Source organism: Lonchura striata, chromosome 5, assembly GCF_046129695.1.
Source record: "Lonchura striata isolate bLonStr1 chromosome 5, bLonStr1.mat, whole genome shotgun sequence".
In the NCBI taxonomy this organism is placed as follows: domain Eukaryota; kingdom Metazoa; phylum Chordata; class Aves; order Passeriformes; family Estrildidae; genus Lonchura; species Lonchura striata.
This window is the reverse complement of record NC_134607.1, coordinates 48,397,473-48,411,075: the sequence shown is the minus strand read 5'-3', so window position 1 is coordinate 48,411,075 and position 13,603 is coordinate 48,397,473. Positions and strand designations below refer to the sequence as shown.

General features: G+C 37.3%; 1 protein-coding gene across 4 annotated transcripts in view; it reads right to left on the bottom strand.

Moving 5' to 3' along the window:
• The window catches only part of SYT1 (synaptotagmin 1), a 327,942-nt gene that overhangs the window by 44,685 nt on the left and 269,654 nt on the right, over nt 1-13,603 (bottom strand). For all 4 annotated transcript variants that reach the window (XM_021528113.3, XM_021528116.3, XM_021528115.3 and 1 more), the window contains one exon: nt 4,833-4,950. In XM_021528113.3, coding sequence (XP_021383788.1) covers nt 4,833-4,950 — 118 coding nt within the window. The remainder of the gene's footprint in view (nt 1-4,832; nt 4,951-13,603) is intronic.

Here is a 13,603-nt window from a genome sequence, read left to right as displayed (position 1 = left end):
AGCTTGCACACATAATGGGCCGATTATGGGCTGCTTTCTTTTCACAACTGTATCTGCAGCTTTCTGCAGGAGGAAGAGCACACACATGGATCCAATGACAATCCTATTCTCCTTACAGTTCTTTCTAAGCATTAATTTGCACTAAATAGTACAATTTAGGTTCTGCTACAGTATCTGTTACTTGGCAACAGTTCCCAAGCTCAATACCTGAGCCCATGTCAGCTAGGGCATCTACTCCTCATTGAAACTGGGGCATGGTGAGAGGCAGCAGTGCTGAGGACATATGTGAGGGGTGTATTGCTTGCTTCTAGGATACATTCCTGGTAAATATACCCATTAAAAGCTAAGCACACTAAAACAATATAAAGACAACAAAAGCACATTAGCTTTCAAAGATTTTTAGAAGGAATAAACCATACTGGAATCATCCTGAAAAGATGACAAGGTATGTTAAGGCTTACTATCAGCTATAAAAGGTGATATCATGATACAAACCAGTATTTCACTGTAATATACAGAGCCACTGAAGTTTTTAAAAAAACCCAAACCAAAACCAAAATAAGGTACTTAAGCTGAAGGGCCCAAGTGGCCAAACACCTTATAACAACAGTCTGTTCAGGAGCCAGCCCCAGCCACTCCTGAAGGTTTAGAGGGAAAATGCTTTTCAAGGTATTCAGGTAACTTATTTAAATGATTGGCTTAGTCAAAGCAGAGAAAGCTGATGTAAGCTGAAATTAAAGTTTTTATTTTATGTTAGGAACAAAACTGAATACAAATAGAGGGTATGGCTAAATAGATGGAAAGCTATAGAACTGCTTGTACAAACGTGTATGTGTTACAAATTTTCCCATGTAGTAGAAAGAAGCACCATATTTATCCCACAGTTCATATTTAGCTACTACATAAGTGCACTGAGGGTTACACAATCAATTTCACTTTAAAAAGAAAGTTAAAATTACTACTACAAATTAGATGAAAATGAATTTATAATAAAGTTTCATATTTATTTACATCTGTCTTTGAAATCAGTATTACTTTGATTTAAATTAATATCTAATAGGGGAGCTGCAGATAATTCTTGTCCTTTTCTGAAGAAGAAGGGACCATAAGCCTGATGAAGAACCATAACTAACAGACAACCATTGTGAACTGAATGGCATTGGCCAGCTGCATTGTGTCCTTATCAAGGAATTAGTTGGATTATGTATCTAAGGACTGTTTGAAGAGATTAAACCACAATCTGGTTTTGAAATTTTCCAATTGTGCAAATCACCTAAATGAAATTAAAGCAAAACAAAACCAATGGAGTAACTTGGGAGTCTAAGTTCCCTGTAAGACGTAAGTTTCTAAGTCTCATAGACATTTTAGGTGAAGTATGCTTATAAAACTGTCCAAGACCAGAAAGTTCAGATAAAAAAAAAATAATTGCTTTGTATCCTTAATTCCTACACATCATCTTCCAGATGTCAGATTCATTAGCAATGGGTTTGAATATAATTTAGATAATTACAAATTCATTTTAGAATATGCAAAATAGCTTGCCAGAGCCCCTTGCTCACCAGAAGTGATAATTTCCACTTGTTGCAGTGACTTGATGAGCTCAGGCTAAATAGTTTCAGTGTTTGAGCCAAGGTTTACTCTAGTCACAGCCTGACGTTGAAATTAAGTTTAAGACCAGGGAGTTTATTGCTCAGATGTGCGATATTGTTTTGTTACAGTAAGTCTAATGAATCTGATGTTTAGTTTGTTGTCTTTCATTGTCTATTTCCAAAGTAATTTATGCTTGACTTTTGACTGCTAATAAAATCTATGAAAAATGATGGTGATAAATGACTTTATAAAATGTTCGGGTTTTTTTTTTTTTTTTTTTTTTAAAACAGTGGTAATGACCAGTAACTCTGATATAGATGCTGACTAAGAGGATTAAGGTTTACCAGCTGAGGCCCTGTAAAAATGCTAGGAAAGGTAGTGTTCTCAATATACTTCAATCTCTCTTGCTTTGGGTACTTTTGTAACAGGGCTCTCTCTATCTGCATAACATAAATATACATACAAAAAATAGTCAAGCATGTATTTAAGCTCAATTGACCACAATTATGGATTTAATAAATTTATATAGAGTAGAAGTTCAGATGACTACTGAGCCACAGCAACTGGTTCTTTGTACTGGGGCCAAAGATAATGTAAATGCTGAAACCTCCCACATTGTTGAGGTTCAAAGGTATAGCAGATATTTACTAGCAGCAGTAACACTTGAGATGTAGAGAGAAGCAGCCAGAAGGAAGCCACAAAGTTGCCTGCCACTGTGCCGTGAATGCTTGTCAGTTCTCCCTCTGCAGGAGCCAGGGCCTTGCTCCTGCTCTCTGTGAGGCAGGCAAACTTCACAGAGGCATAAAGGATGAGTGAAAGAGAAAAGCAGAACCCTTTCCAAATGTCTGCATTCATTCTGCTTTTCCAGCATCTTCTCAAAAAAAAGGGAAGAATAACTTAAATATATATCCCCAACTCAAAACAACAACAAAAGAGGTGTTATTTGCCTATTTCTGAGAAACTGCTAAGATTTGTTTGCCCTATCTGTGTCAACAGCATTTTCACGTCTTTTTAATGCTGTTGTTGAATATATAGGTAACACTCAGTTTGAGTTCACATTTGATTGTTAACCTTTTCCCACCTCCACTGTCATGCAAATTTTTCAGTTTTATAATATGAAAAGCCATTTTAGCATCTAGAGAAAGTAACAAAACTAAGGGGAAATATTTGCTAATCAAGATATAAACCTGTCACTTTCGTCAGCACTTAGAGAGTAGGTAATATGTAGTGTGAATAATGACAACAGAATCTCAGCTGGATTTCCAAAGTTGTTCCTGCATAATTTATTCAAAAGATAAATTCCCTAATGAAAGATACTGGATCTACTTTAAACCAACATTATTTCATCTATAATTACTGCCCCAGGAATACCATACTAACTGCCACTTATCACTGTCAGTGACTTTTGAATTCCTGCTACAACTATGGTATCCTATTGGGTTTGTTTGTCTCCAAGAGAACATGATGTTTCAGGTTTGGCATGGTCCTAAAAACAAAACCTCGCTTTCCCTAGAAATTTAAATGTCCTCTATGTGCCTCAGAACATAGAGGAGATTAAGTCCATTCATTTCCTCATAGTTATTTCCAACACAATGTACTATATTTTCCATCTGAAGTTTGTAGACGCTCTTCAGTTCATTAGTATTTCTCCTGCCCCTCTCTTTCATTTCTTATAAGATGAGCACTCATTATCTATCACATTTCTCACAAAGTTTGGGAAAAAATATAGATGCTCTGGCTGTCAGAGCTAACCTTCAGTCAGAAAATCCCCATGCTTTGTCATTATGAGAATCTAATCTTTCATTAGGACACTATTAGGAGTAAATGTGCTTATGAACATTCATTTGTAATTTGCTTATTACAAGTGTTAGGGAAACTATTAGTGTTGTGTCTTAATCGAGCATCCGTTGTGGACAAGAAAAAGCTAAACTTCACTGAGTAATGACTACAACAACACTTCTGTGTCCTTTGATTTTATTTAATTTTATTTTAAAGTGTCCTTTAACACTTCTATGTCTGTTGCTGTGCACTGGATGACTTCAGATGCAAGTAAAACCAAAACCAAAAAGTAACTGGTTATTGATAGAAGTTTCCCCACACTGCAGCAAGGTCCTCCAGTTATTCATCAAGAATGCTACATAAAACCTTCATAGCTGCTTTTAGTAAGTTCCCATTTCTGTTTATTTTGCATATAGCTATTATCTTGTGCTAAGATTATAAAAAGTAAGAGCAGAACACTTTTTTTCTTGTCACTTGGCAAATCAAAATGAGAAATTACATCATACGTGTTAGTGGCAGCTGTAAAAGTTTTCAGTTCTGGAATTGTACTGGAAATAGCCTCCTTCTCAATGGTGGGCAGCTTTCTTCTAAACTGAAGGCATACAAACCAAAATTCTCCTGGAAAGACCTCACCTTATAAAGCATCTTGTTATTTAATTTGGTCTCAACTAATTGGCAATTTATATAGTAATTTGTGTCCAAATTCCAGATGCAGCAGAGAACAGAAACCTACAGGGATCTGCACCAGTTGCTGGAACACAGCCCAGGTGCCTCCCTCAGAGGTGGCACACACCCTGTCACACACAGTGTGCACAGCCTCAGCCATGGAAAGGCTGCCAGGGCTGCTGGCAGGTATCAAGCACGGATGTATCAGCCTCACTGCCTACCACACACACAGGACTGTCATTTTGATTTCTGGTGTGCACGCAAATGCAGAGCATCTCTAACTCTGTGCATGTAAGCAATCCCACCTGAGCCCTTCAAATGCAGAAACAACCTTCCTAGCACCTTAAACAGCAGTCAGCACGGCATGCTGGGGTGAGTTCCTCTAGCACCTGTTATCTGAAGCAATGCAGTGAAATGCTCACATTTTGTGAGATTAAACAGACAATAGAAATTGTAGTCATATTTTTTTTCTCTGCCTGAATAGTCTGTATTTATCTCTAGGCAACACGAGAGAAGGAAAGTACAGAGAGCTTGCACTGTCATCTGATCATGTAACACTTCAGACCTTGTCTTGGAGTGGAATGCAATGTCTTGTGATTTTTTTTTTTTTTTTTTTTAACTAGAATAGTTCTGATATAGTCAGTCATGCCCTAACTTTCCAGAAAACATAAACCACATCTTCCAGACAGGGAGCAAGAGCCCTTGCCTTCTCAGCCAAGAGACTTCCAACAGAAAACTAGTTGATTTTCTGCCTCTACAAGCCTGCAAAATCTTCAAGCAGATTTTCACACACATACCTGATAGTCCACCAACATCCATCTTCTTCAGGTTCTTTGCCTCCAGAATGACAACAGTCAGTTTGCCAGCAGTAGGCACATAACGGAGCGAGAAGCAGATATCACCCAGCTTCTCTTGCTGTGAAGACAAACAAGATATGATGTTTTACTTTAATGAGTGTTTTTACCTTTTGAAAAATGCACTTTTGAAAGCCCTGCAGAAAATTAACAGGATTATATCTCTGACTTGTACTGCTAAAGAAAACATTCAAATGAACAATATTGAGAAAACTACCACAAATTGTTCAGATGAAATCCTTTATAACCTCAAGTCTGTTGCAGCAACTATCTTCTATACAACCAAATGACAAGATATATGCTGGCCAGAAAGTAAGTGATACTTCTCAGGATTTCACGCCTGACAATAGGGGATCCCACAAATACTGCTTCTCTCTAAACTAGGCCAGGATTTTTTTGTTTTCTCCAAGCTGCATTTCACTGGAAGTCTATTAAGAAGCATGCTAATAGGCTGTTTTCTGTGAAACAGTAATATGGATCTTTCTCATCAGACTTTGTCACAAAAGCAAAAAGTATGAAAAAACGCACCAAGTACAAAATACTCAGTATAAAAAAAAACTTGTCTCCTGTCTATCAAAAGAAGAAAAAACCAGGCAGATAGGGACCATGAAAGGACACAGTACGTCCCTCCTCACATAAGGAATTGCTGGAAGGATTTGGTTTTGCCTTCCAGCCCATCATCTGAGATCTGCCAAATGCAGCCTTTTGCAATTCATTGCTTAGTATTTTCCTAACAGTCCTGGCAAAGAGGGAAAAGCTGAATGATGTTCAGAATTACAGGAACTTTGTTTTAAAAGGATGAATAAGAGATAGGAACTTGCAGATGAGAGAGGGAGAATATTGCTTATAAATGATGAGTTGGATGATCCAAGCTTTCCTCCTTTCCTTCAGGCCCATGGTATCTCTAGGGGGGCTAACAAGGATGTTTTTCAGACACGAAGGATGAGCTTACACCAAGCAGACAAATAAAAAATTTCATATAGCCATGCTTCTCTTTCAAAGGCATTGGTTTTTATGGCATAGGTCTACTTCCACAAATTATTCTGATAGTAGAGTATAAAGTACATTTCTACAATCGTATCTCTTTGCTTCCAGTGTTTTCTTAGACACAACTGAGAGCAACTCACTCACTCACATGCTCATGGATGTAGTGGATATCTCCTACAGAATAGACAGCTCATGTGCAAAGGACTTTACATATAAAGTGACAGATTCTAAATTGATTCTTTCAAGTTGGGACTGAAATCCAGGGACAGTAATAGATAGTTCTCTACCAGACATCATCTCAGCAATTACCAGTGGTCAGGAAACACACAGAATAAGCTGAGTTACATGTAATTAAGAAATGCTCCGACATTACAAACAAAATAGCTTGTGATGTTAAATGCATGTATTGTATAAAAACAATGCTGTCAGAATGCACTTGTGCCAGTATCTTGAAAACTCGTGGTGTCCTCCTCACCTCAAAAGGATATGGTAGAACTGTGACAGATTCCAAGAAAAGCAGCAGGAATAAGCAAGGATATGACATAGTTTCCGCAGAAGGAACATGGAAGCAGATGAGACTCAGGTAAGAACATGTATGACTCTTCAGGCTGCAAAGTGAATCACTGGGGAAGAGACCTCTGAACCAGAAAGGCTAGAATGATATTATTACCTTGTTCAAAAAGACTTATACAAATATAAAAAAAATTACTCATATCTAGAACAACCCTAGATGTCTTTCTTCTGAAAGAGGAATCTGGACTGCACTGGCATGAAAGAATTTACTATTCCTCCCTACTGCATATACTGTCCTAAATCCCAGATTCAGATCATGAAAATAAGGATTTCAGCCATGCAATCTGCATAGCTCACACCTGGCTTTAGCTGAGCTTTGAATGGCACAGTGACAGCAAAACATGCTCCTGTTCACCTGACATTTGGTTTTCCAAGTCCATATTGGACAGGGTAATAGTCAAGTTGATCTATCCCTTGCAGGTTGCTCAGAACAAAAGAAATCAATTACTTATTGATTTGTGTTATCATGATCACAGGCCACCCAGCCACCTGGTGTTCTCCACAGTCACTGCTCTATTACATTGTAGAGTTGGCTTAAATTTGATTGTGGATTCATGGGGCTCTGCAAAGACTGAAACAAGAGATATATGAAAGCTTATTTTAGTCCCTCCATCTTAGAGATCTCTGTACCTACGTATTAACCAATATTCAAGGGCTCTGCCTCACCTCCAGATTCATTAGGCAGAGCTTTAGTTGTAGCAGCATAGGAACTTTTGTCCCCTTTTAAATCATGCTTCTAATTGTTCCTTTCAGTGGATATTTGTAAGAGTTTTAAGGGTTTTTTTAGCTTTTGTTTCAATTTTTAAAAAAAATTTGTTTGGCAGCTTTTTTTTTAATCTTGTATTGAGATTGTGTTTAGACAACATAAAATAGTGCTAGGATTGTTGCTTCTGATCTGAGTGCTTCAGCAGTAGCTGAAGGAAGTACTTTACACTAAAGAGCTATTGCCACGGAGACCATCACTTCTCACCAGCATTTCTCTGTTTGTAATCATGTTATGCTTCTGTGCAAATACTGTAATTGTCTATACTAAAGAGCAATTTTAAGAGGGTGTTTAATGCCTTTTTAGCCTCTTTTAATGTAATTTCAGCTACAGGAAACACAAAGAAAGCAGCATCACACGAACAGCCAGTTTTCCATAGATCACCAGGAAGCCATGGAAATGGCAGCAGATGATGGGCTAACTCCAGTGAATAACCTGAAGTAAAAACATAGGCACCTCATTAAATGCATCCAGAATCAGGTTTAGCACTTCTTTTGTTGGTATGAAAATCTGTATCAACTGCATTTCTACAATACTTCTTGTAATCTTTTCTTTTTGCATGACTGCCACACTTTTTTTTTTTTTTTTTTTTTTTGTTAAATTCAAAAGGTATTTGTCAGGCAAAGCACTGGAAGTGGGACCACTGCAATGAAGCTAAAAAAATCCAATCACTAGAGGTGTGGTTTGCAGGAGATAATTACAAACCCCTGCAGGGCTACATGGTACAGATCAGTGCTGCTGGTATGGTGATTATCCCATGGAGCTGCCTTATTGTTATTATTAATTTCTTTCAGCCCTGTGTATAAATAATTTATGTTAGTAAATTACTTTGATCTCTGATGGAAACTGTAAGTTAGTGTTAGAAGCATCCAGCTGGGATTTTCATAGTCATTAACCTATTCATGTATAATGCTTATACACCAATCAAAAGATTCTCTCTATCTAAGCAACTTCATTACTTCATTACTTTTAAAGAGGATGCAATGGAGCGGAAGATAAATGACAGAGACAGTGCTGCTAACACTTCTTCAACTTAGGAAAAGCTATTTTTAGTCCTGTTGAGAACCTAGACTTCTTAGAAATGACTCTTAAGTGGCTCCTGCCTGTTTTGTACTTCTCCCACTTGGCAGTAATCATGTTTGTCTTGACAGGACACTCTCCTGATGAGCTACAGAGAAAAATGCTTTTTGTGCAGATTACTCTCATTTGTACTGCAGAATCTTTAACAGACATATCTATGTCATGAATATAAACATTCTCTACATTTTTTTGTGGAAGGTATTATGAGAGAGTTGATGCTTGCAGTTCTCTTAGTAACTAACAATACCAAAGTAACAAGCCACAGCACCATATGCTTTCCCCTAATTGGATATAAGACACAAAAACAATTAGTATAGGAAGAATATAAACACAGTGAGGTGGGTTTCCAATTTTGATACCTGGTTATGATTGTGAATATTTGCATAAGTCTGAGAGAAACACAATATGATGTGATTTATGGGCAAAGATCCCAAATAATATCATCTTACCCTAATCAATATTTACAATAAAAGCTCACAATGTTCACTGTATAGTTTTCACAGCAACCAAAATGTTTTAAAACTCAGTGGCAAAGACAGAGACAGCATAAATGCGGGTTATGAGCTAAATTAAGTGTCTTCCAAATTCAGGAAACCCAGGTAAACTGTAATGTCAGAATCTCTAATCCCAATGCCCATGCTGATGGACTTCAAACAATTTTCAGGCCAACACATGCTGTCTGCACATGGAGATCTCAAATCCAATAAATTCCTTTTCTTGGCATGTAAGGCATGATTACACTAAGCCTCAAAAAGTGTCACAATAATACTAGTGACAGAACTACATGGATGCAGAAATTGACGTCATAGACTGGCCCCAACTTCAATTAAGCCACAGTAACAAGTGGGTAGAATTAGCAACCTGCATAGCTGGGATCTAGAATGAAAGCATTGCTCCTCCACACCCATAAAGCAAACAGGGATCACACTGGGCAAGGGCAATAAAGAAAAAAAATGGGTGCTCAACAAACCACTAAACATGAAATGTTATTGCTACCACTGCTGTCTGACATTACTAGTTCCAAAGATGCTGCATTTTTGATAAATACGTGGTAAAAGAACAAAGCAGAACATTTCAAACCTGCAATAGGTATAATCAGGAAAGAAAGAATATTTTCCTCTTATATTTGCAAATCAGGGCTGAGACAACCCCACAATATGAAGATGATTCTGCCACAATTAGGTAAAGAAGTGGGAAGTGAGCAAGAAACTCCTAGACTTCAGTTTGTAGAATCAGGCTAGAAATAGATGGTATAGCAGAGAAAGATAAGGAAGGGGAAGAAAAGCTGGAGCTAACATGTCAGCCCTTATGGCATGGTGGAGACTATCACATGAATATGTATGCACAATAAGTACCACTGTACCCCAAAGTCTGTGCAGTACTTTTTGGATAAAATACCAAGAGTGGAGAGGGGAGACAGAGCTCTCTCAACCCTTTCAGGCAAAAGGCTTATTGCATAAGTACCTGTTTCAGACTTGCAAAATGTATTCTACATATCCAGTCAATATAAACCTAAAGGCTTTAACTATAACATTAATCTGACAACAGAGTAATTCCTTTGTTGTGTGAAAGAATTTCATGCCCATGAAAAGAGCAACCAAGCTGGAAGTAAGTAAGTGCTAAAAGAGAAGGCAGAACCATCTTCATGATTGTACCTACTGCAACTTTAAAGAAAGTATTTTCAAAGAATAAAATATGAACAGACAAGTGCCCCACTGCATCATTCCTTACTCTATGATCCGTCAGTGTTTTGTCTTACAAAACGGAAGTACAGAATGTCTGATTAAACATTCTGTTAGCTTTTTTCTTTTAGAAGAATCTTCATAGATTACACTCTCTTCAAATGTGCACACTTGGCCACAAAAGGAAGCCCCTGATAATGTAAGTGTAGTTACAAGACATCTAACAAGTAAATCCAGCAGCAAAGTGAAATAGGTTATAGCATGAGACCTTGGAAGAAACAGAATTCTCAAGGCAAAGATCCATAGGGCCCACTTTGGACCCTTTAGAAAAGCAACTAGCAGTGACAATAGGCTAAAGAAGACATGGAAAAGAGACTGATATTAGGTGAAGAGAAAACAGAAATAGAAGGTCCATGAGGCAAATTTTAAAAGGGAGAAATTCGAGAGCAGACAGGGACTAATCTTTCAAATGAAGTGAATTCACTAAAGGTATTGGGAGGTGGTATCTGTAGGCACACAGTTAAGCTATAAAGTGAGAAAGAGCCAAAAGAAAGGACTTAATTGCATATTGCTTTTGACTGATTTCCCTACCACAGTCCTACTCTGACTCTTTGTGATACAACCTTTTTTTTGCCAGCATTACTTTTTACCTTTGCTTAAAAGGAACAGACCTATCAGGATCTTTATCCGGAAAGAAAAAAATCAATTTATTTTTCCTTCTTTACCCCAGCCCCCTCTGAACAGTATTACTTGAAACAGAAATTCATGACATCTCTGTCCTCTTATTGCAATATATATATATATATATATATATATATATATATATGTGTGTGTGTGTGTGTGTGTGTGTGTGTGTGTGTGTGTGTGTGTGTGTGTGTGTATAAATAGTGGATTGCATTTCGTTTAACTGCCGTAACTATTCCCCAACATAATGGTAAATCGGACTTAAAAGCAATTTGGGCAATAAATTTGAACCAGACAATGTTATTAAAACATTAACAAACTAGGTTTTCTCAGTTTCCTCCTTTTAGTCCACTTATTACATTTTTTAACTATTTAGAGAGAGTACTTCAATTACTGCTTTCTAAAAAGCAGAGAAAATGGAAAGAGGAAAATGGCACTTCACAGTCATCAGTTTAAAAACATCATAATGAGATGCAAAATGAGAAGTGCTGTGGCTGAAGAAATCAAAGATTAGCCAAACTGCACTCTTTGATTCCCAGACAAGAGACCATGCTGCCAAACATACCAAGTTCTTAATGAAACAATAGGAAAATGAATTTCTTAAATAAATGAGAAAGGGAGGAATTAATGAAAAGAATCATATATGGCTGAAGGTCATGGCTTGGTATTCTGTAACTCTTTGCCTATCCACAAATGCTTGCAGCTGGCTGCTCTGCTTTAATGATTGTCCCTCTGTTTTGCCACTTGATTCTCCTCAACTCCTGCCTGATCCTATTTCTAAATGTCACTCACGTCTATGCAGACCAGTGCACAAAACAAAATTAATTTAACTGAATGGCACACTAATATTATTACTTTTGACAGCACGGAAAACCTATTAACCACAGTATATCACAAGGCAAGCCTTCTACTGAGTAGTTTAAGTACAACATTGAAAGGAAATGTAATACATTTGAAAGATTTTTTTCTTGGCTTATCAGACATTGTGAGAAGTCAAATCACAAAGCTTTTATCTAATTATTAAAATATTATATATGCACTGCAGTCACTCTACAGAAAGTCATTGTCCTTCTGTGATAGGGTAATAGAAAGCCACACTACAATTCCCTTGCTTGATTTGAAATTTTCTGTAGTAAGAGCATTTTAATGCTCAGTTAGTGCAGTGTCTACTACCAAGTGTGTCTTTAGTTTCTAAAGGTGATTGAAACCTTTAGATTATGAACTGGAATTACAGCATACATGCAAAAATATATAGAATCAGTAGACAGTAAAGAACTGCAATTAAGAATCAAAATAATTAGCAATTTCTTCCTTGTAAGAGGTATGACTGCATGTGGTACTGTACAAAAAACTTGACATGAACAGAGTTCTTGCTACAACAACCATACATTATTGATTACTCCAAGACAGAAACAAGCTGATTTGAACCAGTAAAAGTGGGAATGATTGGTATGATGGAATAACTAATCATCTATGGCTGCTGGTAACTACTGCTGAAATTCATCAGCACCAGGGAAAGACTATCAGTAAAATCAGTGCTTCCATTACTGAAACCATATAATATTATGTTTATATTTGCTCTGAAAAAACCATAAAGAGAAATTCAGTGGAATTCATGGATTACCTTCACAGGCAGCCATCTTCTTCCCTTTCCTGAAACTTCAAACTACTAAGACAATAAGACCTATTACTAAGACATTTCTCTCCTTTCTTGCTTGCTGCAGCACCAGTTCAGCTTTCATGTTCCTCCACAGTATCCCCTAGCACTACCTCCAGCTCTCTTCTATGACCCTCATCACAAACCCCACACAACAGAGCATCCTTCTCCAAAACCTTCTAAGCTGGCAGTTAGGAAAGAGGCAATACATACTGGCATTGTTTTAAAACTAGAAGCTTCCTTGCCAGCTAGAGGCAGGCCAAACAGAACGTATGATGATCCCTCACATGCTCAAGGGTTTCCCTGAACAGGGCAAGAATCTGAGGACCCATCTTTGTTAAGAAATTGCATTCCTTTACACTTAAAGAAATTGTCTCATCTTGCTCTACAACTTCCAGGGCAGCATGCAACAGTTTTACACCAGAACCACTTTGTGCCTTTATTTTCATATAGAGACAACTTAGGCACACAGAAAAACAAGGATTCCTGCTGCACTACAGCAATGACTTGAAAAGGGCTGTACACCAAGGACTGGTAGAGCCAAGATGAAAAGAAACTGGATTTGCTAATGGGAAAACCACAGACAGCTGATTTAAGTTGACAGCTGGTAGGTGAAGACTTATAGTAAGACAGTTCTCCACCTGTAATTTATCAAGGTGAAGATTTTTTTTCATGTAAAATTTCACCCAAGCCAATGTAATCTTTTTCCATTCACTGCTTTTGTGCCACAAGCACATGCAGGACTAGAGGTTCCTTTCTGTATCACTGTTTTTCATTTAGAAAGTTTTCTCACATTGTCCTCTTTTACTGATTTTTATACTGAAGATTTTTCCAGAGCATTGGAACTGCTTAAACATGAGGTAGGGTAAAGAATATGCAGCTGGAAAAGAGGCAAGCTGAAAAGCTCAGAAGAGCTCCCATTCTAGTGCTCCCTAGTTTGAGGGAAGTCAGCAATATCTATTTATCTCTCAGATATAAAATGATCCCTCAGATAATTTCAGTATTTTTGTCTTTGGTTCCACTTGAAATGAAGAAACTAACACATATCTCCTACTACCATCTCCTACTATAATGCCTTGCATTATATTTCTTAAGTTCAGCATATTAAATATTTGTGTTCAGTTCAAGAATGAGGTCCTTCAAACCAGTGCTACATATTCAAATCTATTGACTTACCCTTACCAGGCTTATATCCACTTCTTAAGCTAAGCACTCAAGCATTTATTTTTATGAAACCACTGAAAGATATTAAAGTGTTAGATAAATACATAGTGGCAAACTCCTTTTT